At 41.8% G+C, this 25,060-nt stretch overlaps 1 protein-coding gene across 5 annotated transcripts in view; it reads left to right on the plus strand.

The window, feature by feature from the left end:
* The window catches only part of zbtb47b (zinc finger and BTB domain containing 47b), a 214,100-nt gene that overhangs the window by 160,008 nt on the left and 29,032 nt on the right, over positions 1 to 25,060 (plus strand). For all 5 annotated transcript variants that reach the window (XM_052015448.1, XM_052015446.1, XM_052015445.1 and 2 more), the window contains exon 3: positions 24,826 to 24,973. In XM_052015448.1, the coding sequence (XP_051871408.1) occupies positions 24,826 to 24,973 (148 nt within the window). The remainder of the gene's footprint in view (positions 1 to 24,825; positions 24,974 to 25,060) is intronic.

Below are 25,060 nucleotides of genomic sequence, written 5' to 3' on the forward strand. Positions count from 1 at the left end.
TAGGGCAGTGAAAAAGGCATATGGCATGCTAACCTTCATAGGTTGGATGAAGAATATAAGAGTTGGGACATTATGTTGCAATTTCACAAAATTCTAATTAGGCCACACTTGGACTGCTGTATGGAGTTCTGGTCGTCACACCATAGAAAAGATGTGATTATACTGGAGGGAGTGCTGAGGAGATTTACCAGGATGTTGCCTGGATTGGAGGATTTTAATTATGGGGAGATTGGATAGGCAGGGCTCGCTTTCCCTAGAGTGAAGGAGGCTGAGGGCTGACCTGAGATACAAGATTATGAGAGGCATAGCTAGTATGGATTGTCAACATCTCTCTTCCCTAGTAGGGGAATCAGTAATGAGGGAATTGGTTTAAGGTGAGAGGAAGGTGTTTTGAAGGGGATCTGAGAGCTAGTTTTATTTTGCAGAATCAGATTTATTATCACTGACATATGACGTGAAATTTGCTGTTTCGCAGCAGCAGTACAGTGCAAACACAGAAATCTACAAATTACAAAAATGGTGCGAAAATAAAGGAACAATGAGGTGGTGTTCATGGGTTCATGGACTGTTCAGAAATCTGGAGGGAAAGAAGCTGTTCCTGAATCATTGAGTGTGGGTCTTCAGGCTCTTGTACCACCACCTTGATGGTAGTAACTTGAAGAGGGCATGTCCTGGATGGTGAGGGTCCTTAGTGATAGATGCTCCCTTCTTGAGGCACCACCTCTTGAAGATGTCCTCGATGGTGGGGAGGGTTGTGCCTGTGATGGAGCTGGCTGAGTCTACAACCCTCTGCAGCCTCTTGCAATGGAGCCTCCATGCCAGGATGCAGTCAGAATGCTCTCCACAGTACATCTTTAGAAATTTGCAAGAGTCTTTGGTAACATACCAAGTCTCCTCAAACTCCTAACGAAGTAGAGCTGTTGGTGTGCGCCTTCGTGATTGCATCAATGTGTTAGGCCCAGGATAGACCCTCTGAGATGTTGACGCCCAGGAACTTGAAGCTGCTCACCCTTTCCGCCACTGACCCCTCAATGAGGACTGGTGCGTGTTCTCCCGACCTCCCCTTCCTGAAGTCCACAATCAGGTCCATGCTCTTGTTGACGTTGAGTGTGAGGTTTCAGATTTCTGAACAGTCCATGAGCACTACCTCATTATTCCTCTCTTGCTTTATTTATGTGACTTATAGTAATTTTTATGTTTTGATGTCTTGCACTGTACTGCTGCCACAAAACAACAAATTTCATGACACATGTCAGTGGTGATAAACCTGATTCTGAGGTTGTTGCGACACCACTCAACCAGCTGATCTATCTCACTCCTGTAAGCCTCCATATTGCCATCTGAGATTCTTCCAACAACAGTGATGTCATTGGTGAACTTATGGATGGCATTTGAGCTGTGTGGCTCACAGTCGTAAGGGTGGAGAGAGTAGAGCAAATGGTTTAAGCACACATGCTTGAGGTGTGCCTGTGTTGTTAGCGAGGAGAAGGCGTTTTACCGATCTGTACTGACTGTGGTCTCCCGATAAGGAAGATGAGGATCCAGTTGCAGAGAGAGGTACAGAGGCCCGGGTTTTGCTTGGTTATTAGTACTGAGGGAATAATGGCATTGGATGCCAGGCTGTAATTGATAAACTGTAGCTTGACATGTGTCTTGTGGTTGTCTAGTTGCTCCAAAGCCAAGTGGAGAACCAGTGAGATTGCATCTGCTGTAGACCTGTTGTGGCGGTAGGCGAATTGCAGTGAGTCCAGATCCTTGCTCGGGAAGGAGTTAATTCTAGCCTTAGTCAATCTCTCTAAGCACTCCATTACGATAGATGTAAGTGGTACCGGGTGATAGTCATTCAGGTGGCTCGCCCTGCTCTTTTTGGGCACTGGAATTATTGCTGCCCTTTTGAAGCAGGTGGGAACCTCAGACCGCAGCAGTGAGGGGTTGAAGATGTCCTTGAAAACTCCAGCCAGTTGATTGACACAGGTTTTCAGTACCCAGCCAGGTACACCATCAGGGCCTGACGCCTGGTGAGGGTTCACCCTCTTGAAGGATGTTCGGACATCGGCCTCTGAGACAGAGATCACAGGGTCACTGGATTCTTTGGGGATTCACACAGGTGTAGTGTAATTCTCCCTTTCAAAGCGTGCATTAAAGACATGCTGCAAGAGGAGGGTGTGGAATTGGATACAGTTACTACATTTAAGAGATATTTAGACAAACTCCCGGAGGACTGGAGATTAGCCAATGTTTTTCCTTTGTTTAGGAAGGGAAATAAGGATAATCCAGGAAATTGTAGGCCGGTCGGCCTCGCATCAGTGGTAGGGAAGTTATTGGAGATTATTCTTAGGGATAGGATTTACTCACATTTGCAAGAACATTGGCTAATTAGGGACAGTCAGCATGTTTTTGTGCAGGGCAGGTCATGTCTTACAAACTTCAGTGAGTTTTTTGAGGAGGTGACCAAGGTGATTGACAGTAGGGCAGTGGATGTTGTCTACATGGACTTTAGTGAGGCGTTGGACAAGGTCCCTCGTGGTAGATTGGTAATTGGTTTATCATTGTCACATGTACCAAGATACAGTGAAAAAACTTTGTTTTGCACGCCATCTATACAGATTATTTCAAAACAAGTACATTTCGGTAGTACAAAGGGAAAAGCAGTAACAGAATATAGCGTTACAGTTACAGAGAGAGTGCAGTGCAGCTAGATAAGGTACAAGGGCCACCACAAGGTAGATTGTAAGGTCAAGAGTTCGTCTTTTTCATACAAGAGGTCCATTCAAGAGTCTTATAACAGTTGTTCTGGAAAATCAAGATGCATGGGATCCATGGTGAACTGGTAGTTTGGATTCAGAATTGGCTTGCCCTTAGACAGAGGGTAATGGTGGATAGGTGTTATTCTGGCTGGAGATCTGTAACCAGTGGTGTTCCGCAGCAATCAGCACTGAGACCTCTGTCGTTTCTGCTATGTGTGACTTAGATAAAAGTGTAGATGTGTCGGTCAGCAAGTTTGCAAATGACACAAAAATCGGTGAAGTTGTGAACAATGAAGGAACTCATCGAAGGATACAGTAGGATATAGATCAGTTACTGTTATGGGTGGAGAGATGGCAGATGAAGTGCAAGTGTGAGATGTTACACTTTGGCAGGTCAAGTGTTAAGAGGAAAGTATAAAATTCATGGCAGGACCATTTAACAGCATTGATGTACAGAGGGATCCTGGGGTCTAAATCCATAGCTCCCTGAAAGTGGCCAAGCAAGTAGATAGAGTAGTGAAGAAGGCACATGGTTTGCTTGCCTTCATTTGCCGGGGCATGGAATATAAGAGTCAGGAAGGTATGTTGCAGTTGTATAAAACTTCTGTTCGACCACATTTGGAGTATTGTGTGCACTTCTGCTCACCCCATTATGGGAAGGATGTGGAGGCTTTGGAGAAGGTGTAGAAAAAGTTCACCCGGATGCTGCTTGGATGAGGATGTTAGCTATAAGGAGAGGTTGGACAAACTTGGATTCTTTTCCTGGAGCATCAGAGGCTGAGGGACGACCCGATAGAAGTTTACAAAATTATGACAGGCGTAGATAGGGTAGATGGTCGGTCTTTTTACCAGGATGGAAATGTCACATACAAGGGGATATAGCTTTAAGGTAAGAGGGAGAAGGTTTAAAGATGATTCACAAAGCAAGCTTTTTACACAGAATGGTGGGTGCCTGGGAGGTGTGGAAGCAGATATGGTAGTAACGTTTAAGAGGCATTTGGACAGGCAGATGAGCAGGCAGGGAATAGAGGAATACAGACCTTGTGCAGGTAGATGGGATTAGTTAGATTGACAGACATCATGGGCCTAAGGGCCTGTTCCTGTGCTGTTCTTTTCTATGTTCTATGTTTACATGTAGGATAAAGCAAACAGATGATTTAAGGTCAAAATTGAAGTAAGTGGTTAATTCAACGAAAGTGAGTTTTGGGTACTAAGGTGGGTGAATGGATCCATGAGAGTCGATGCTGATGAATTTAAAATGCTAATTAATGATGAATCACATAACTTTTAAGTACTTAGTATCTGTTTAAGTTGGAAGTTTGATTTATTTTCTGATTCGGTGGAAGTTGATTATTAATTATAAATTACGAATCTAGTATATTAAATGAAAGAAAGATTAAATTCCCAAGCTGTCACTGTGGATCAGAAGTTTCAAAGTGCTAGTGCGACAGAGCTTCCAGGGAGATCGGATGATGAGATGGTCTGAGTCTGGACGCAAGTCCTTCATCAATATTCTTATGCCTAACCCTCAAAGCAGAAACTGACCAGATCTACAGAGGAAACCGATGATTGACAGCATAGATTTCAGCCATCGCACCAGAGGGAGCGGACGTAAGCTGCTGCCAGCTCCAAAGATGAAATGAAGCAAAAGACAGCTATGTCTAGTGAGGCAGCTGAAAAGAACATGAAGGGGAAGTGAATAAAAGGATTTGTTGATTGGGTTAGACAGAGTGGTTGCTGTAGCTCAGATGCTTTCAAAAGGAAGCCAGATGAATAAGTGAGAGAAATGGGAATTAGGAGATGCTGAAAGACTGAGATGAGGCAGATGGAATGGGTGGGGAGCACAGCCTGCTTTTGACCTGTTTCTGTACTGTACATTCTATATCATTCTAGGTAACGTCAGTGCTGTTTGCACCCAGGTTATCTAAATGTGGAGGATGAAGACTTCAGACAAGTGCAAGGAATCAAGGAACTTGCACTACATAAGATTTTATGCCACCTCAGGAAACCAAAAATGCTCCAAAAGCAGTGAATGATTAGACTGCTTCCAGGGACGGTGGGTTTGCCATATGAGGAGAGGGTGAATAGATTGGGACTGCATTCTCTGGAGTTCAGAAGAATGAGAAGAGGATTCATTGAAACTTAGAAAATTTAAAGGGCTTGAGAAGATAGATGGAGGAGCATCTTTCCCCTGGCTGAGGAAGCTTGGATCAGGGGTAGAGTTTGAAATTAAGCGGTAGGTCATTTAGGACTGAAGTGAGATTTCTTCACTCAGAAGGTGGTGAATCTTTGGAATTGTCAGCCCAGGAGGGCTGTGGAATCTTGCTCAAAATTCATTCAAAATAGGATCAATACATTTCAGGACATTGAAGGAATCGTGGGATATGGGATAGTGCTCGAAAAGGGCATTGAAGTAAAAGATCGGTCAAGATCTCGATGAATGGTAGAGCAAGCACGAAGAGCCTGGTGCATAATTCCTCCTCTTAAGTTCTTTGTAGTCACTGGCACTTTGGTCTAATTTGTTTGACACTGGAAAAATCCCACAAACAGGAAATGAATTTACTTAGATAGTCATAACAGCAAAGAAACAGGCCCTTCAGCCCACCACGTCCATGCCCACCATGCACTGAGGTCATTTATCTGCATTAGATACAGAGCTTTCCATGCCTTGAAGATTCAAGTGCTTGTCTAGATGCTGCTTGTATGTTGTGCGAGTACCTGCCTCGACCAACTTGGGCAAGCATGATCGAGTTCCCAACTACTTGTTGTGGAAAAAATTCCCCACCCTGATCCTCTCTAAACCACCTGCCTCTTGCCTTGATCCTCTTGCCTTAGAAACCCCCACTGGGAGAAAAGCTTTTACCATGCACCTTATCTCTCCCCCTCATGATTTTGTATGGCTATACCAGCTTCCTCTGTCCTAGGGAAAACAAACCCCAAGTAAGGCAGGTTTGTCACAATTACTTGAGAGAAATACAGAAAATTTCTGATAATTTGCCATCCATTTGTTCAGAAATCCCAATGATTTGACATCTGGCTCGCCTGGTTCTGTTTTTGTTTTGCTCCGGGGAGAAATGAAATGTGGCACCTTTTTCCAAAAAATGTGCATGAAACGTGTGTTAGGGTATCTATAGGAGTAAAATCAAATTTTCCTGAATATCTGCCAGTTTGGCAGCACTAAATTCCTGATGGTGCCAGGTTATTTTACTACATTTTGCTGGGATAGTAGGGAGGGAAAAAAAACTTTGCTCTTTCCCCAAACCTTATTGCAGGTCTTTTTTGTGTCTTGGTCAGCTGTTTGCATTTCATCTTTTAACATGGATGAAACAAAAATTAAGAGACAGTCAGCAGCCTCTATGAAAAGTGAAGAAGTTCCTGTTTTGAGTTGATGGCCAACCTTTCATCATAACTGGTGGATGTAACGGGTGTATTCAAACACAGAGCTCATCAAAAAAGAGAGGTCTGTAATCAGGTGGAAGGGAGGAATGAGTAAATGATGGTGGAAGGCAGGAGGGGTTCAAATGATGGAACAAAGAAAACTAACATTTCAGGTCCATGACTTTTCTTCCGAACCTTTAACCTGAAATATTCTGCTTTCCTGGCAGATTCTGCCTGGGCTGTTAAGTATTTACAGCATATTGCTTTTATTTCAAATTTCCAATATCTTAAGTGTTTAAAGTGTATTGCACAGCATTTACAGTAATCATGGGTAAGATGATTTCCAGCTAAATTGCTATAATCTAAACAGTTGCTGTTGGAATTGCAATAACACCCCATTAGCTGTGTTTAATTTAATGGCAGTTTTTATACTTATTCCAAGAATTGGAGTATTTGTTAGGCTCTTAGCTGTTCATTCTAAAGTAAATGTTTGATTTTATTTTTAAAATGTGTGTGTGTTGAAAATTCCTCCACATTGTTAGCACATAAGAAATTGAAGCAGGAGTGCTCCATTGAAGCATGACTCCTCCATTCAGTATCATGGCTGACCCTAGGCTTCAAGTCCACTGTGCCCAAACCTCTGATTCCCTTTGTCAAAAATCTATTCATCCCGGCCTTGAATGTACTCAGAGCAGTGGATGGCGTTTAAAAACTAGGGGGTATAGTTTTAAAGCAATTGGTAGAAGGATTAGAGAGAAGATAGTACAGATTTCTCTTGCAGGATGATGGGGGGTCTGGAAATCACTGCCTGGAAGGGTGGTGGAGGCAGAGAAACTCACCACGTTTAAGCAGTACTTGGATGTGTACTTGAAAGGCCAATACCTGCAAGGCAATGAACTGAGTGCTGGAAGTTGGGAGTAGTTGGGTGTCTGTTTGGAGACACGAGACTACAGATGCTGGAATCTGGAGCAATAAACATCCCACTGGAGGAACTCGGTGGGTTGAGCAGCATCTGTGGGGAAAGGGGATGAATTGTTGATGTTTCGACCCAAAATGTCAACAATTCCCTTGCCCCTCCCCCCACAGATGCTGCCCGACCTGCGGAGTTCTTCCAGCAGATTGTTTGTCGCTTGGGTGTCTATTTGTTGGCTGTCAAAGACTTGATGGACCAAGTGGCCAATTTCTTTGGTTGAGGTAAAGAATTCCAAAAAATTTCAACTCGTCTGGTCTCGTATGTAAATGGCTGACTCCTTTTTATCTGTAACTATGCCTCTTGGTTCTAAACTCTCTAGGCAGAGGAAATGTTTGATATAAAGACGTGCAACGTAATTGGATTCAATAGCTACATGAAACGAGTTGTAAATTTCAATTTCCATAATTTGGTGCCACCTCTTCAACTCTCCAATCCTCTGACTCTGCTCATGCATTTCCTCTCCTCTATTTTCCCTCTATTGACAGCCATACTGTCTGTCTGGAATCCTTTCCTTAAACGCCTCCGTTCTCTCCCCTAAAAGTAGCCTTCAAAGCTCATCTCTTTGATCAAGCTTTAATCACGACCTTTGTCTAATTATGCCACAGATACACCCTTTTGCACATTTAATGTAAATGCAAGCTAACTTCATTTTATATCGTATTTGAACTATTACATTTTTACTTATCTGAAAGTGAATATAATCTACTATCCTGCTTTGTCCTTGATATTTTCCTTGCTGCTTTTAGTCAAATCCGAAATCTAGGGCAAGAAACTCTCTTTAGCTTGTCATGTTCAAAGTATTACTTCAGGCAATCCAGCCCATCAATCACTCGTCAAGGTCAGAGTTGCGATTAAAAATCAACATGTGCACTTGCATAAATTACTTTGTGCTTGTTAAAATGAGCACTTAGTATGTTATTTATCACCTATAAATTTGGCTCCAGACGTTTTTTTTGAAGTGGGTTTATCTATTAAATCTTCTCTTGGTCAACGGTTTACTTGGCAAATTGTCAGTTTGTACCAAAATATTTTTGAAGAGAAGGGGCAAGATCCCAGTTAGCAAATCTGTCGATGGGAGTGGGCAATAAGCAAAGATTTTTCCCTTTACTGTTGGAGTAGGATTTTATTTGGTGTGGCAATTGTTTTGATAGTTTACATCAGATTTTTTTTCTTTATTTCATTGATATCTCGCTTGGAAAATAGAGAATTGCATATAGCAACAAAAAGAGATGAGGATTAGCAGGAGAGTATTGGCAGGAAAGAAAAATGCATTGGCAATAAAACCCAATTTAGTTAATGCTGTTTGGAATAACTTATTCATAAATATTTTCCTTCAGTTGTTCACAAAATTTAATTGTTTAATGAAAGAGAAAAAACTTAGTGGATGTCAGATTGCACTTAAACTGAAATGAAAGGATCCCCAGGCACAGTTTTTACCCAATGATGCTGAAAGAGGCAGACAGGCAAATCCCCATATCTAGCAATGTTGTCCACAGTATTTGCTCTCACATCTAGATTCTGACAAAGGGTCTTCCACCTGAAACATTTAACTCTGCTTGTCTTTCCACCTAATCTGCAGAGTGTTTCCTGCATTTTCAATTTTTATTCTACACCTTGTAGCATTTCTTTAGACACGGTGGTAGCTTGGAACTTTGCCTGTCTTCAGGGGAAGAACCATAGGGGTGGTCAGTCTGACGGGCAGTATTGCAGGGATGCCACAGTAGTCCAGGTATGACCAGTTTACAGAGGCAGTATTCCAGATACAGCTGGTCCACAGAAGCAGTATTCCAGGGACAGCCATTCTACAGAAGCACTATTTCAGGGATGGCTGGTCCACAGAAGGAGGTGCTATGACATTCAGGATGTAGGAACTTCCTTCCAGGAAGTCTTATTTCACTTTGCAGTGTTATCCAGTCCTAATTCCAAATCAAACTGCATTTACTATCTAATTTCTATACTGGTAATAGAGGAAACCATCTATCATTTAAATTTTTTTTATCTCTGTTGCCAAGGCTGCATTTATTGACCACCCTGTTGCCTTGCAAAGTTGGCTTGTCAATTGGCTTTGATGCCTGAGTGACTTCCATGCCACTTCAGAGGACAATAAGAGTCAACATTTCTTCATGTACGTCCGAAGTGCTTAAGCCAGACCTGGTTAGGGTGGCCAGTTTCTTTCCCTTAAGGACAATAAAGGTCTTCCTCAGAAATTATTTTCGCAATTAACTTTAGCTGACTTCTCTTGCTGCTAAGTGCTTTTTGAGTGCCATGGGTACAATGTTTAAATTTGTTGGAAAGCTAAATCTGTATATTTAAAAAAAAATTACAGTAGGTCCCAAGTGCTAAACAAAAGATGAGAGAATAAGGGAGGGGAGGTTGGTTGCTGAGCTGTGTCCACAACTGTCTGCGGTTTCTTGTGGTCCTGGGCAGAGCAGTTGCCGTACCAAGCCGTGATGCCAGCTTAATCAAAGACCCCACCCACCCCAGACGTTCTCTCCTCTCCCAATGAGCAGAAGATACAAAAGCCTGAAAGCATGTACCACCAGGCTCAAGGACAGCTTCTATCCTGCTGTTATAAAACTATTGAACGGTCCCTTGGTACGATTAGATGGACTCTTGACCTCACAATCTACCTCGTTATGACCTTGCACCTTTATTGTCTGCCTGCTTGCACTTACTCTGTAGCTCTGATACTTTATTCTGCATTCTGAATTGTTTTCCCTTGTACTACCTCAATGCACTGTGTAATGAATTGACCTGTATGAACGGTATGCAAGACAAGTTTTTTCACTGTATCTCGATAGAAGTGACGACAATAAACCAATTCCAATTCCAAAATCCCAAAGCTGCTTTTTCCTATTCGGTAATTCCTTTTTCTGGTGGAATTCAGGCATTAGCTATTTGACCATATAAGAATTAGAATATTTGACAAAAAAGATGAAGGATGTTGAAGACAAGAGCATGCAGGTTAGTGGAGTGGACAGACAGAGGGCATGTACCATTTAATAAGAATTGCATGATAATGATTTTAAGGGAATTAAATCTTTACTCAGTGGGGAAAAAAATTGAAGAAACCCTTGTCATGATGTTGAAAAAAGTACTGAGGTAATGAGATGAGGAGCCATAAGCTGCAAAGCTGTGGACCAAGAGCTGGAAATAGGATCAAACTGCACAGTCCATTTTTGGTCACCATAGACATCTGGGCAGAATAGCCTTCTATGCTATAAATTTCTATGATCCAATATTTAACAACTCAAATTCCCGATATCCAACACCACCATTGTACATTTCTGGTTATTTCTTCATAGGAAGGATATCACAGTAGGCAGGCATGTGGGCACCACAGCTCTCCAGATGGGATGTAATCTGAATCTTGTACAATGACAAACCTGGTCGCTATGGCTCTGCTTATTTATTGACTTGATGTTGATGTAAAACATTGGAATTCACAGCAGCACAACTGAAATTGTATTAGACCCCTAAAAATATCCCTAATTAAAGTATTTTCTTTTTTCTTTTCTGTCAGTGTTTATATGTTTGAGACTTGATCAGGTGCCAAAGGGAGAACAGTAATAGTTCACAGTAATTTCCTTTGTGCCCAGTACAAACTGTACCTTGCCTTGAAGTGGCTCGTTGTTCAGTGATTTTAATTACTAGTCTTTGAGAAAATTATAGGTTCTTGACAGACGGCTGAAATCCAAACCAATTGCATTTGTAATATTACCACTTGAACAAAGAAAAGCACAGGAAATAAAAAGACCAAGAGCTAGCTGACGGAATGCTAATTATTTTGTATCTGAAGGAGGAAATTGGTGGTTTGATTCTTTTTTTTGGAAGAGTTACAGTTTTTCCTCAACACAGACTTTGGCATTATTTCTGGTGAAATCTCTTCATACTTCCTGCAGGAGGGTGCCTCTGACATGCTCACTCATACTGTCACTTGGACTTGGACATGATAACTGTGCAGAGTGAAGTATTCATACTTGGGTATAAGGAATTATCAGATAACTGAGTCTGCAAATATGGGTGGAGCTCGTATTCCACAATTCTAATTTGCTGAGGAGAAGAATGCTCTGTTAGACCCCATCTCGAATATCATGCCCAGTTTGGGTTGCCAAGAAAAAAGCGCAATATTCAAGAGTAGAGCAATAAAGTGCCTGACACTGATTCCCTTTGTCAAGCATCTGAAATTATGAGAAAAGGATGGTGAAAAATAAGCTTTTAAACCTGAAGTGAAGGGAGTAGGATGATTTTAACACACGTGCAAGGTTATTCAGGATGTGAAAAGGTTATTAACCTAACCATTCCTTGAAAATCAGATGGGAACCAATTACATAAACAGTGATCAACCCAGATAATGCTGGAAGCAAAATTCATGGATGTACTGAGGACTGTATTTTACAATGGGCTGGTGATAGGATCTCCTGATCTATGAATGGTTAGGTCTGGTTGACTTTTTACTGATGCACCACAGAAAGCAATACTATCTGGATGTATCACGGCTTGGTACGGCACCTGTTCCACCCAGGACTGCAAGAAGCTGCAGAGAGTTGTGGACACAGCCCAGCACATCACCTCTCGTTGTCTTGGTGTAGCAGCCAGCATAATCAAAGACCCCACCCACCCGGGATATTCTCTTTTCTCTACTCTTCCATTGGGTAGAAGATACAGGAGCCTGAGGGCATGTACCACCAGGCTCAAGGACAGCTTCTGCCCCACCGTGATAAGACTATTGAACGGTTCCCTTATACAATGAGATGGACTATGACCTCACTACCTTGTTGTGACCTTGCACCTTATTGCACTGCACTTTCTCTGTAGCTGTGACACTTTATTCTGTACTGTTAATGTTTTAACCTGTACTACCTCAGTGCACTTTGTACTAACTCAATGTAACTGCACTGTGTAATGAATTGACCTGTACATTCGGTTTGTAAGACAAGTTTTTCACTGTACCTCAGTACAAGTGACAACAGTAAACCAATACCAATAAGCTAGATGTTTGAAGAAAGAAGACATTGATGAATTACCTAAAACAATGGATACTATGGAATGCAAAAAGATTGCTTGTAACTATTAATATTTAACTTTCACTGTATGTTGGGTTAAAAACACCCCCCTCACTCAATTAATTGCATATCCAAATGCCATGGCTTAGAAATTATTCGTACATAGATAAGTTCTTCCTCTTGGGGCAGAGGGTGCATTTTAAAAAAAATCCTTATATTTAAGGAACAGTGCAGATACTGAAAATATAGGTAATCTAAGTTCCATTGCATGTTGGATTAAAGTTTGAAAAATGCTGAGCTGTTTAGTTATAGATTTTGTTCCTCCAAACATAATGTGTCTGTAATAGTACTCGTGTTTTAAACTGACAGATACTGGTCTGTTGGTATTGATGTTACTTGAGGTATTTTAAGAATATTCCAAAATATTAAAAGTACATTTTTGAAGTGACATTTTTTCCCTTCTAACAAAATTGGCTCTACGTATATCAAGTAAACCCAGCTGCTTATTGTTTTGTGAGTTAATACCCAAGAGAGCCATCTGTCTGTAAAATAACTATTGTTCAGTTGAGTTCCTGTGCAGTGCCATTTCTCACACAGCTCTGTTGTGTGATGCAGTGTGGCAGTTAAATTTTGGTGCAGTATATATGTGCTTATTTTCCACTGTCTGTTGACAGTAGATAATCTTTTAATGTATGGTTATGATCCAAAAAGCAAAATCCTAATTTAACAAATATTCTCTGAATTTCTTGTCCTAAACAAGATGCTGCAAATTCAAATTAGTTTATTGTCATATGCACTAGGGTGTAATGAAATTCCATGCTTGCACGAAGCTCAGAGTAAACAATATATTCTACATGGTAATAATAAATACAACGATAAGGGCAAACCAGCAGAATGGTGCAAATATTGTAGTGCAGTCTGAAGTAGTGCAAAAAGAAAGGCTAAAGGGACAACACGGAATAACAGGTGGGGTTAAGAGTTGGAGAGCGTGGCAGCACCACCAGGATGGGAGTGTGAAAGAGGTGATTGGTTCAGAAGTCTGATAGTCTGGTCATCCGGGCTTTCAAGCTCTGTTTCTCTTCCAGAAGGTAGAAGAGCGAAAAGGGAATGGCCCAGGGTGGCAAGCATCCTTGACAATGTTATCAGCCTTCCTGAAGCAACGCATGGTGAGGATAGACTGGATGGAAGGAAGAGACAAGCCTGTGATGGACTAGGCTGTGTTTGCAGGTTCCAACAGTCCAGAGCAGAGCAGTTGCCATACCGGCCTGAGATGTAACCCGTCAGGATACTCTCTATTAGTGCATCTGTAGAAGTTCAGGAGAATCCTCAAACATGCCATATCTTCTTGGATTCTCGGATGCCTAACAAAGTAAATATGCTGATGTACTTTCTTGATCACCCCACCAGTGTGAAGGGACCAGGTGAGGTTGCCGGTAACATGGATGCCTAGGAACTTGAAGTCGCCGAACATCTTTACAGCAGCTCTGTAGATGAGGACAGGGTTGTGCTTACCGCGCCCCCCTTATCCCCCCCCCCCCCCCCCCCAGCCCCCAAGCTTCCTTGAGTCAACAACCAACACTCTTGCTTTGCCGACATTGAGGGCTCGGTTGTTGTTCTGACACCATGACAGAGTTCATGATCTCTTTCTTGTACTCCATCCCATCATTGTTGTGTTGATCCAGCCTGGAACGGTGGTATCATTGGCAAACTTAAAGATTGAGTTGGTGCTGTATCTGGCCACTCAGTCATGCATATACAGGGAGAAGAGTAGGGGACTGAACACACAACCCTGGGGAGCCCCAGTGTTGAGGGTTAGGGTGAATTAAATGTTATGACCATGCATGAGTATGTTGTGCTTTGAATTCAGCATGTCAAATATTTTCAATCACCTAAGACTTTAAAACAAAATCCACGTGTTGGGAAGCTAAATCTACACACACACACACACACACACACACACACACACACACACACACACACACACACACACACACACACGGTCCCAAGCGCCAAACAAAAAAATGGTAGAACGAGGGATTAAATCCCAAAGTTTTTCCCTATTCAGTAATTCCTTTCTCTGGTGTGCCTTTCAAGCATTAGCTGTTTGAAGTTTGTTCTCTTTCTGACTGCCTGTTACTGAAATCCAAGTGTACCTCCTGCACACTAGTGCTTGTCTGAACACAGCCAAATGACTTCCCATTAATCAGCCCTGTCCACAGAGACTGCTGACAAGCCACAGGTGTGGCTCCAGCACTGATGATTTTAGCCACGCGCACTATTTTTAGTGTAGCTGCCAAATCCAGAAAATGTTTTTCTTCTGTACAGTTGTTTAATAAACATTGTCTTTTGTATGGAAACAAAATAAAAACAAACGACGCTGAAAGTACTTAGCAGGTCAGGTCTCATCTGAGGGAAGAGAAACAGAGATAATGTTTAAGTTTGAAGATACTTTGCCATTGTAGATTTCCTGCATTTGTAAATTTTTTGAATTTCACTCTGTGGAAACACTTCAGTTTACTTCACAAATAGTTTGGAATTCTGATTAGCAATTTAAAAGGCACACCTAAATGCAGCCTTTTTTTTGCTCAGTGGTTGGAAACCAGGTCTTCACTGCATCAGAGTGATATTTGAGAATGTTGGTTTATTGTGTAAGACTTGTCTCTGCTCTTAATCCAAACTAAGTTGAATGCTGCCTTCCTTTTGCCATCGTGAGACATTCTGCTTGAAATTTATTTGTCAAGATTGTTGTCTTTTGCTTGGCTGGAGCATTTATTCTGATCGATTGATGCAGTATTTCCTCAGTGTTTGGTGCTTATGCTGTTGGTGTTTCTAAAAAAAACATTGTTCACATGCATTTGAATATGTGTGAGAGAGAAAGAGAGGTCCCTCCCCATCATGCCTGTTTTTTTTCTCTCTTCTCTTCCCAACCCCATGCAAATAGTTGTCTTCAATTTTTGCTCTTTAGTTAGCTGCATGTTTCCACTGGGTAACATTGGAGCAAGCTATCATGTATGCATTCTTCTGTACGGTACAAATCCCAAATAAACTAATTACCTAAAATAAACACATGACCACCAAATGACCAAATCATCATGTTTCTCTCCCTCCTATTGACTTGCAAGCTGAAGGCATTGATTTGTAGTGGGCTACAATCTACAGGTGCTGGCTACCTTCTGGGTCTGTGGCTTATCCAGTCCTCTCGTGATTCTAATGCAGGGTCTTGACATGAAGTGTCCATCATCCCTTTGCTTCCACAGGTGTTGCTTGAGTCACTCAGTTCCTCCAGCACCTTGTTTTTCACTCCGTATGTAACCCTGGTCTGTGTCACAGAGAGATACAGTAGAGAAATGGGCTCTTCAGCCCTTTTGAGTCCTCACCAACTATCAACCACTCATTTACACTAATCCTACATTAATCTCTTTTTTTATTCTTCCCCACACTCTGTTCTGTTTTCCCCACCACCCCCAGATTCCACTACTCGCTTTCCCACTCGGGGTAATTTACAGTAAGATATGAGATGAGGAGAATGTGCAGACTCGACACAGACAGCACTGGAGGTCAAGATTCAACCCGGGTCTCTGGCGCAGCGAGGATGCAGCTCTACTAGATGCACCACTGTGCTGCCCCAAGTGTCCGATTGTGAGGGAGGTTGTAGATCTGGGCCCCGCCTCCAAGTAGATATTTAAGGAAGCAGAGGTGGGGGGGAGAACAGAAACAACCAACCATTAACCTACCCACAGCAGAGGAAATACTGGAACTGAAAATGAAGGTTGTAATAACAGAATACTTTGAAGAGCGTAATTGGATTGAGCAGAGTCGACATGGATCTATGATGGGATTATCCTGATTGACTAATTCTTTGAGTCTTTGACTAGTAGAAGAGATAAATAAGGAGATGTGGTGCATGTGGATTTCTGGAAGGCTTTCCGTAAGATCCCACACAGGAGCTTGGATAACCAGGTTAGAGCAAGTGGAATTAGAAGTAAATCACTGACCTCGATTTAAGAATTGGTTATCAAAGCAAAGAGTGGGAATAAATGGATCTTTCTCAGGTTGCTAGGCTTGATAAGTGGGATATACCATAAGGATCCGTGCTTGGGCCCCAGCTATTCACTCATCTATAGCAACAATTTAGCTACTGGGACCATTTCCAAATTTGATGATGCACAATGGGGGCATTGTGGGTAGTGAGGAGGATGTAATGAGGCTTCAGTGGGGTATGGACAAGCTGAGTGAGTGGGTGGGAATGTGGCAGATGGAGTGTAATGTGGTAAAATGTGAGGTCATTCACTTCAGTGAATGTAACAGAAAGGCAGAGTATTTATTAAACAGTGCAAGGTTGGGTAACGTTGTTGTTCAATGAGGGACGGTGAATCTTTGGAATTCTTTAACCTGGAGGGCTGTGGAAGCTCGATCATCGAGTTCATTCAAAACAGAAGTTAGTAGATTTCTGGATATTGAGGAAACTGATGGGTATGGGGATATTTGCTGGAAAATGGCCCTGAGGTAGAAGTTCACCTGTCACCTTGATGAACGGTGGAGCAGACCTGAAGGACGGAGTGGCCTACTCCTGCTCTTTCTTGTGTCCTTTTCTGGCAAATTCTAGTCACCGGTCAGAAACAGGACAGGGGTGATTTTATTTTTGTTAATTTACCTTTTGATTTGAGCTACCTTTTATTTTGAAAACTATCCCAAAAACACTTGATAATTGTCTAGGGGAGTCGGTTGGTGGAAGTGGACACCTTTTCTGAAATAGGAGAGTCATGGACTTGATCACAGTTGTAATCCTGGTGCAGGTTTGAAATGTGACCATACAGTAATACTGCAGGAGAACTTGTAGTCCCAACTGCTGACTCGGTGCTGGTGTGAACAGTAGGACAGAGAAGGTTGGAGCCTGCACATTCAACATGGAAAAGCAGATGCAAAGTTGAGATGAATGCTTCTGTAATATTCCTAATACTAGAGGGCATGCACTTAAGGTGAGAGGGGATGAGTTTTTTTTACACAGAGTGGTGGGTGCCTGGAATGCACTGCCAGGGGTGGTGGCGGAGGCAAACACGATAGAGGTGTTTAACAGGCTCTTGAGTACATGAATGTGCAGAGAATGGAGGGATATGGACATTGCGTAGGCAGAAGCAATCAGTTCAATAGGCTTTTAATAACTAGTTTAATTAGGCACAACATCGTGGGCTGAAGGGCCTGTTGCTGTGCCTTACTGTTCTAGGTTCTAATCTATTCAGGAAGGGAGCTTGTTGAATCAGAATCAGGTTTATTATCACTGACATATATCGTGAAATTTGTTCTTTTGCAGCAGCAGTACAGTGCAAGACATTAAAAATTACTATAAATGTATTCTCCCAACTTCCCCTGAAATCCACAATCGATTCCTTGGTCTTGCTGACGTTCAGTGCGAGGTCGTTGCGATGCCATTCAACCGGCTGATCTATCTCACTCCTGTACGTCGCCTCAACGCCAGCTGAGATTCTGCCAACAACAGTAGTATCATCGGCGAATTTATAGATGGTGTTTGAGCTGTGCATGGCCACACAGTCATGATTGTAGAGAGAGTACAGCAGTGGGCTAAGCACACATCCTTGAGGTGGCAGTAAGATGCATGAATCATACCGTTCCCTTGTAGCTACCTCACTATGTGAAGCTATATTAGCATAGATGAGGTACAAACTGAGTACAGAACAATGTATTCATAGTTGCAGATTTAGATTCTTGCCTTCAGATGACTATGTCAAACAGTTTCTAATGGGAAGTGGAATTTGGTTCTCAGCACTAAACCCCATGGCTGTTTAATATAGAAATTCAGATTGTAATCTTGGGGTTTGGATGACACAATGTATTCCATATTAACTGTAAATATTTGAATCTTACTCAACTTTTTTATTTGATTGTGGTTTACCAGCTTGCCACAAGTTGCAACTGTTCTGTGTAGCACTGTGAATTGTTTTGGAGATTACTGATTGGCAGAATACTGATTTGGTTTTGGTGTTTTACTGATGTGATTTTTTTTAATGGCTTCTCTTTTTTCAGTTGTGCATGAATAGCAGCCAATGAGGACCTTAAAGTGGAATTTGGAAACGCGAATCTTGTCTCTGCGTGTTGTAGAGCTTTAGAGAATGCAGCGGTTGTCCCTGGCTGCTCAGCGTTCTTGCCCCTGGGTCCACTCAGCGTTCAGGTCCAGGCAACCAAGGAATGTGCTTTTTGCGTAGCCCACATAATCCTTTCTATTTTTATTTTTCACCCAGCACCTCCCAATATAGTTAGCTGCTCAAGTTTTTACATGATCTCCAAGAGCTAGGAATCAAATAACACATTTAGCAATCACAGCACTGCTGCTGTACAGTCACCAAGAATGGAATATTCTGTTGACTCAATTGGTATCTTCAGAATATTCAGATAAGATGATTATCCAACAGCTTCAGAATTTACCACTATCTGCTTTTGCTGGGATCCTGTTCCCCATGAAATGAGTTTCCCAATCTCCAGCTGCCCTTTTGAGGGGTTATTTTTTGAGCTAATGTCTATTATTTTTAAGCAGTCACTTTGTGGTACATCCAATCATTCGTGTGTTCTCAAACATAGCCTGTTAATTTGTCTCAGCATGTATTATGCACCCTTAAAGAATTTGGAAAAGCTTAGATGCTTGGATTCTTGAAAACTGTCAGATTGTTGGAATGGGGTTGCAGTTCCTGGGAGCAGGTTTTCAGGGGCCTCTTTACTTGGGTGTTGATATTCAGTGCATTCTGGGTGAGTTTAAGCACAGTGCTGCCTCACAAATTTGATTCTTAAAAAGGGAAAACAAAATACATTTAAATTTTCAATTGACCAACCCGATCATCATTTGCCAAAACTTAACATGTGATCTCGCACTAATTCTGCCCTCCACTCCAGGCAAAAGTACTTAACCCTGCATTTGTCCATCTCTGCTCTCCTCCATTTCTCCTGCATCTGTCCTTCCCCAATTCACCCTGGCATTGTTCCACTTCTCAAGACAGCTATTCTGCTGCAAGGTGATCTAATACAACCTTGCAAAACAATTTCTCTGGTTATATTTAGCTGTTACAAACTAAAGTGCCTGACTCTGTCGGTCAACTCACTTTTTTTTCTCTTTTGCTCAGGTTACATTTCCTTGGGTTGTACTTTTGGGGAATAAGGAATGCACTGAAGATTGAATAGTTGTCCAGAAATCCTCCCCGAATTGTTCAAGTGTGGCACCTCCCAAACTGCTTGAGGAACAAGTGCCAATGAAATCACTAGACCAGAAAGTTTTGCTTCAATGTGCCAAAATACAGAAAATTCCATGGTAGGATAGCATTGTGGTTAAGTTCCTGAGCTTGTATCAAGGGACTGGAACTCTTTGTTTGATGGCACGAGTTCAATAGGACTAGTGAGTGGAGAATTACTTTGGATAACTAAAACTCTGGAATTAAAAGCTACTATCAGTTATAGTGTCCATAAACTACCAGGTTGATGTAAAAGAGCCAATCTGGTTTCCAAATCTACAGCAATGTTGCTCACTCTTAATTATATTAGCAACCCACATCTTCAGAGGACATTTGAGAATGAGCAATAAATGCTGCCCGATCCATTGACACCCTCAACATTTTGATTCACACAGTTTAAGGGATTGTCCCTACATAACCAAGCATCAATGACAACCTCTCGTTCGTTGAGTATAACCATTGATTGATTCTGACATCTGCATGGAAGTCCTTGCATGTGACATGCCAGGAGATTAAGGAATCCATTGACACAATGTTGATTCTTGGATTCTTGGCTAAAATTGTAAAGACAGTCAGTGTATCAGTAACTGGCTGGCTTTTTTAGCTGTGTAAAAACACGAAATGAGTGTACTGTGGGTTTGTGTTTTCTATTTGTACATAGCAGGGCTTTTTTTTATACTTCCTCCTGTGGCCTTCACAATTAGCCCCTTGTGCTAATGGGTATAGTGTTAATATATAGCAGAAAATGGTAGCAGATTGGACATGGCATTGAACGGCAGAGTAAATGTGAGGGGTCACTTGACCTACTTCTGCTTCTATTTAAAATATTCTTGGATATTTCAAGTTACTAACTTCAGGAAACTTTGTAGAACTGTAAATCTGTCTGGTGTACTTCAAACAATATGGTTTCAAACAAACTGCATGATGAGACTGGTATACCTCATTCAGGCACACGTGGGAGATGTACTTTGTTGTGCTGGTGACCAACCACATTTTTAATGACATCCCACTTCGTGCAGCCTCTACGTTTGGTGTTTTTAAGCCACTGCTGCTTAAAATAATGAGACTCTGAGGGCCCTGTGTTGGCTTATTACTTGTTAAATGGAGGAAACTGATTTTTTTTCCAGTGGTCTTGAGGTTATGTGAAATTACCAGAGATTATACTGGAGCACAGATAAGAGCAAGAGTTTTGATAGTGTGCCTGTATTACATGGCAGTAGGAAGGTGTGCCTTTACCTCTTCACAGAAGGTCTGCATTGTTGTAAGGTAGGTGGATAGAGTTGGGGGAGGGGGGGAACAGGATAGCTTAGCATAACATGAGATAGTCCACTGTAGAATAATGAATCTGCCAGGGTGGACGTGGAAGGTTAGGGATGTCTTTAAAGCCCCAGAAAGTGAAGGAAAGAAATTTTCAACAGATTTTGTTCCCAGCAGGATACTTGGGACTTTTCCTGGAGTGTAGGAGCCTGAGAGGTGCCCTTAGGTGTTTGTAAAATCATGAGGGATATAGATCAGGTGAATGGTCAGTTTTTTCCTTAGGGTAGGGGAGTTTAAAACTAGGGGGCATAAGTTTAAGATGAGAAGGGAAAGATTTAAAAGGGACCTGAGGGACAACTTTTTCACACAGAGAGTGGTAGGTATACAGAACGAGCTGGCATATGAAGTGGTAGAGGCAGGTACAATTACAGCGTTTAAAATACATTTAGACAAGTACATTGATGGGAAAGGTTTTATAAGGGATATGGGCCAAACATGGGGAAATGGGACTGGCTCAAGTAGACAACTTGATTGGCATGGACGAGTTGGGCTGAAGGGCCTGTTTCCGTGCTGTATGGCTCTCTGAATATGATTTGAAATGTGCTACTGCTAGAAGCAGTTAAAATAACGAGTGAATGTTTGATGCTGAGTTCAGGACATTGTCAGTGAGATGTAAATTCACTGAAGTTTCTTGAGGTTTCATTTGCATAAAGCTTACATAATCATGTGATTAAGCCCTTTGATATTTGATCATTTTGTGATACGGAAGGAGTCGATCATTCCCGTCGTTCTTCGTCAGTAATGGACATAAGAAAATCTGTGCTGTTGCCAATGAGCTAATTGTGATTACTGTAATGTATTTTGGGAATATGTGAAGAGTGATGGATTTGTTTAGCAGACAGAATTTGCAAACTACAATAACTTGGGATATTGTGGGCAAATAACATGAGTGTTAGACTTTTTTTAAAAAAAGGCAAATTTTATTGATGTTTCATCAGCTTAAGACGGTGTTATATGCCTTATTAAATAATTTATCTTATATCTGAGGAGACTCGGGAGCAGAAGAATGAACCTGGACATGTCTTTGTAATGAAAATGTAGAAAGAATGTCAGAGTCATAGAGTACTACAGCATAGAAATAGGCCCTTCGGCCCATCTAGTCCATGCCAGTGTGGTTTTCTGCCTAGTCCCATCCACTTGCTCCTGGACCGTAGACCTCCGTATCTCGCTCATCCACGCAGCTATCGAACTTTTCTTAAATGTTTCATTGAACCTGCATCACCACTTCCACTGGCAGCTCATTCCACACTCGCACCACCCTCTGAGTGAAGTTCCCCCTCAGACTCCCCTTAAATATTTCACCTTTCACCCTAAGCCTATGACCTCCAGTTCTAGTCTCACCCAACCTGAAGGGAAAAAGCCTGCATGCATTCACCCTATCTATACCCCTCATAATTTAGTATACCTCTACAAGATCTCTGCTCATTCTCCTGCGCTCCACGGAATAAAGTCCTAACCTATTTCAACCTTTCCCTATAACTCAAGTCTTCACAACATCCTTGTAAATTTCCTCTGCTCTCTTTCAAGCTTATTGATATCTTACCTGTAGGTTGGTGACCAGAACTGCACACAATGCTCTTTATGACCCTATCTACCTGCGATGTCACTTCCAAGGAACTATGGATCTGGATTCCCAGGTCCCTTTGTTCTACCACACACCTCAGAGCCCTACCATTCACTGTACAAGTCTTACCCTGATTTGTCCTCTGAAAGTGTATCACCTCACACTGAGGCAGATACATTGGACAGGTTCAAGAGCTTGTTGGATAAGGCATATATGGAGGGATATGCAGGAGGAAGGGGTTAGGTAGTGTGAGGGTGGTTTGATGGACGGCACAACATGGTAGGCCGAAGGGCCTGTTTTGTGCTGTATGGTTCTATGGTTTTGTCTGCAGTAAATCCCATCTGCCATTTTTCAGTCCATTTTCCCAGCTGGTCCAGATCACTTTGCAGGCTTTGATAGCCTTCCTCGCTGTCCGCTATGGCCCCCAATGTGTGCAGCAATTTCAGATCTGCCATGAAAGAAGAATGTACAGGAATATGAGAAAACCAAACTAGTTTCATGCAACAGAATAGACTATGCCAGTAACAGTTTGCTGCATGGTTATTATTGAACTCCTCCTTAAAGGAGAATCTAAAATGGAGGGTTCCTATTGCTTGCCTCACTTTCCTTAAAGTAATTATATACCAAGGTAGGGGAGGGAGAGAGAGAGTTCATATCCCTTTGAACACAAAGCAAGCATTTGATCTCAGTTTCTATGTCATTAATAGGACCCTGGGTGGATTGGAGAAGCAGGAATATTTGAGAGGCAGAGCCTTGGGATGCTCATGACAGCATTTGGGAGGTGGGACATGTGGCGGATGCCAAGTAAAGAGTGTCGGTCAGTGTCGGGTGGTTTTAATGTGGAACCTTTTGAGCTTCATGTCTTGCATTTTAAGAAATCTTCCTTTTTAACCACTGGCCGGCAGCTCTTCCTTTTGGGATTGGTGGTTAGGGTTCTTGTGAACCTGATGGTTTTATTTCTGAGCTCAGCTGCTGTGGCTGATAACTGGGCATTGGATTGATTGGATGTTTAGCCACATGCATGCATACACTCTCTTGTCTTTCTCAACTTGCAGTGTTGCTCTGCAGTATACTGGTTCACTGTACAGACATTCAGTACACCTAACAGGTGTAATTTTTGTTCTTTGAATGTGAGCATGTGCCCTCTGAAGGACTGATGGAGAATTACATCAGTTGGATCTAATTGAACAAGTCCATGATCCAAAGAGCAGAAGGTGGGAAGAAATAGCACTGAAGGCCCAGCAACTCATTGATTAACACGTGTGTGGATTTTTCAGCATGGTTAAGAACATCTTTGGCCCAAACATTCATAGGGGTGCCTCACTAAGAGCCACAAATGCAGGCAATCATATCAAAAACGGAGAAGCCAATGTTAATCAACTCCAATTTTAATCATTCCAGAGGACATTATCCTCCTTAGCTTGTTCTCAAAATCACTGCTTTTTCATCAAAGTGAACAGAATTGAAAAACTTTGAAGTGCACATATGAAACTTGTGATTAGAAGCAGATTTGACTGACTGACGTGCTGCAAGTCTGTGGTCCTAATTATAAATTGACAACATTGAGAGAGACGATCAGTCCTCCTTCCTAAGCCAGTTTGATTCATCTGCCTTTATAATTGTACCAGATTCCTGAGGTCACGCTTTCAAACCTAGGACAAAAGAATTATTTCACAAACTGCCAAGGCTACATCATGCTTCCAAGTGGATTCAAACTCTCAAAGGTTGCAAACACAGTAGGGTATTAAAATATTTATTTTGGAGAGGAGAAAAGAATCTTTGCAACGTGACTTTTTTGTGTGTGTGCGCGTGCATGAGAGAGAGATTGCACACAGGTGAGAAATATATGGATGGAATTTAAAAGGTTTAATCCAGAATGCTGCTTTGGTTTCAGGAACTTGAGGACATAAGCTGATAGGCACATGAGGAGTTTCTCCTTGTTCTGAATGACCGACTCCTTTTCTTGCCTGGATTTAGACACCCCCGTCAGAGGAAACATCATCCCTGCTCCTACCCCATCATGCCCCATAAGAATTTTGCACACTTCAGTAAGATCACCTCTTGCTCTTCTAACCACGAGAACCTGGACCCAGATTGCTTAACCTCTCCTCTTACAACAAAGTGTAATTAACACCAGCGGTAGTGGAAATGAAAATTCAGTCATCGTTTGGAGGAAATCAAGTGCTGGGGTGGTGAGGGGGAGTGTCGAGGTACCAAAGGGTAGTAGGAGTTCATTGGATTCTATGGAAAGGATGAATAGCTCTGTAAGATTCAGCTCTAATCAGTATTTTTCACTGAATAATCAGTTCAAGATCACATAGTTCATCTGTGATACATGAATTCCTTGTCAAAATGGCTGTTAATGTTTTACGGATTGCAGTATTTGAGTTGATAACTTTGGCATTTTTCTCAGCTATACATCCTATGTCAAACTTAAAATATGTACAGTGTTATGAGTTTTAATCAGCAGTGCTGGAGCAGGCATCGGGAACTACCTGAACAAGTGGACAAAGTTAAATGTTCTCTTTTTCAATTTTTGCCAATACGGCATAGCTTAAATCATCACTTATTTTTAAACAAGTGATTCTTCTGTTCTATATTTCAGTGTGTCACCTGTGGGAAGGCATTTAAGAAGCTCTGGTCCCTTCATGAGCACAATAAAATAGTCCATGGTTATGCAGAGAAAAAGTTCTCGTGTGAAATCTGCGAAAAGAAATTTTACACAATGGCCCACGTCAGAAAACACATGGTTGGTAAGTGCATTAAATCATTGATGAATCAGTTACAAATTTCAATAAAAAACTAAGTAGAATTGAAAAAAATGATGCCAAAGTATTTGT

This window comes from Pristis pectinata, chromosome 5 (assembly GCF_009764475.1).
Source record: "Pristis pectinata isolate sPriPec2 chromosome 5, sPriPec2.1.pri, whole genome shotgun sequence".
NCBI classification, from domain to species: Eukaryota; Metazoa; Chordata; class Chondrichthyes; order Rhinopristiformes; family Pristidae; genus Pristis; species Pristis pectinata.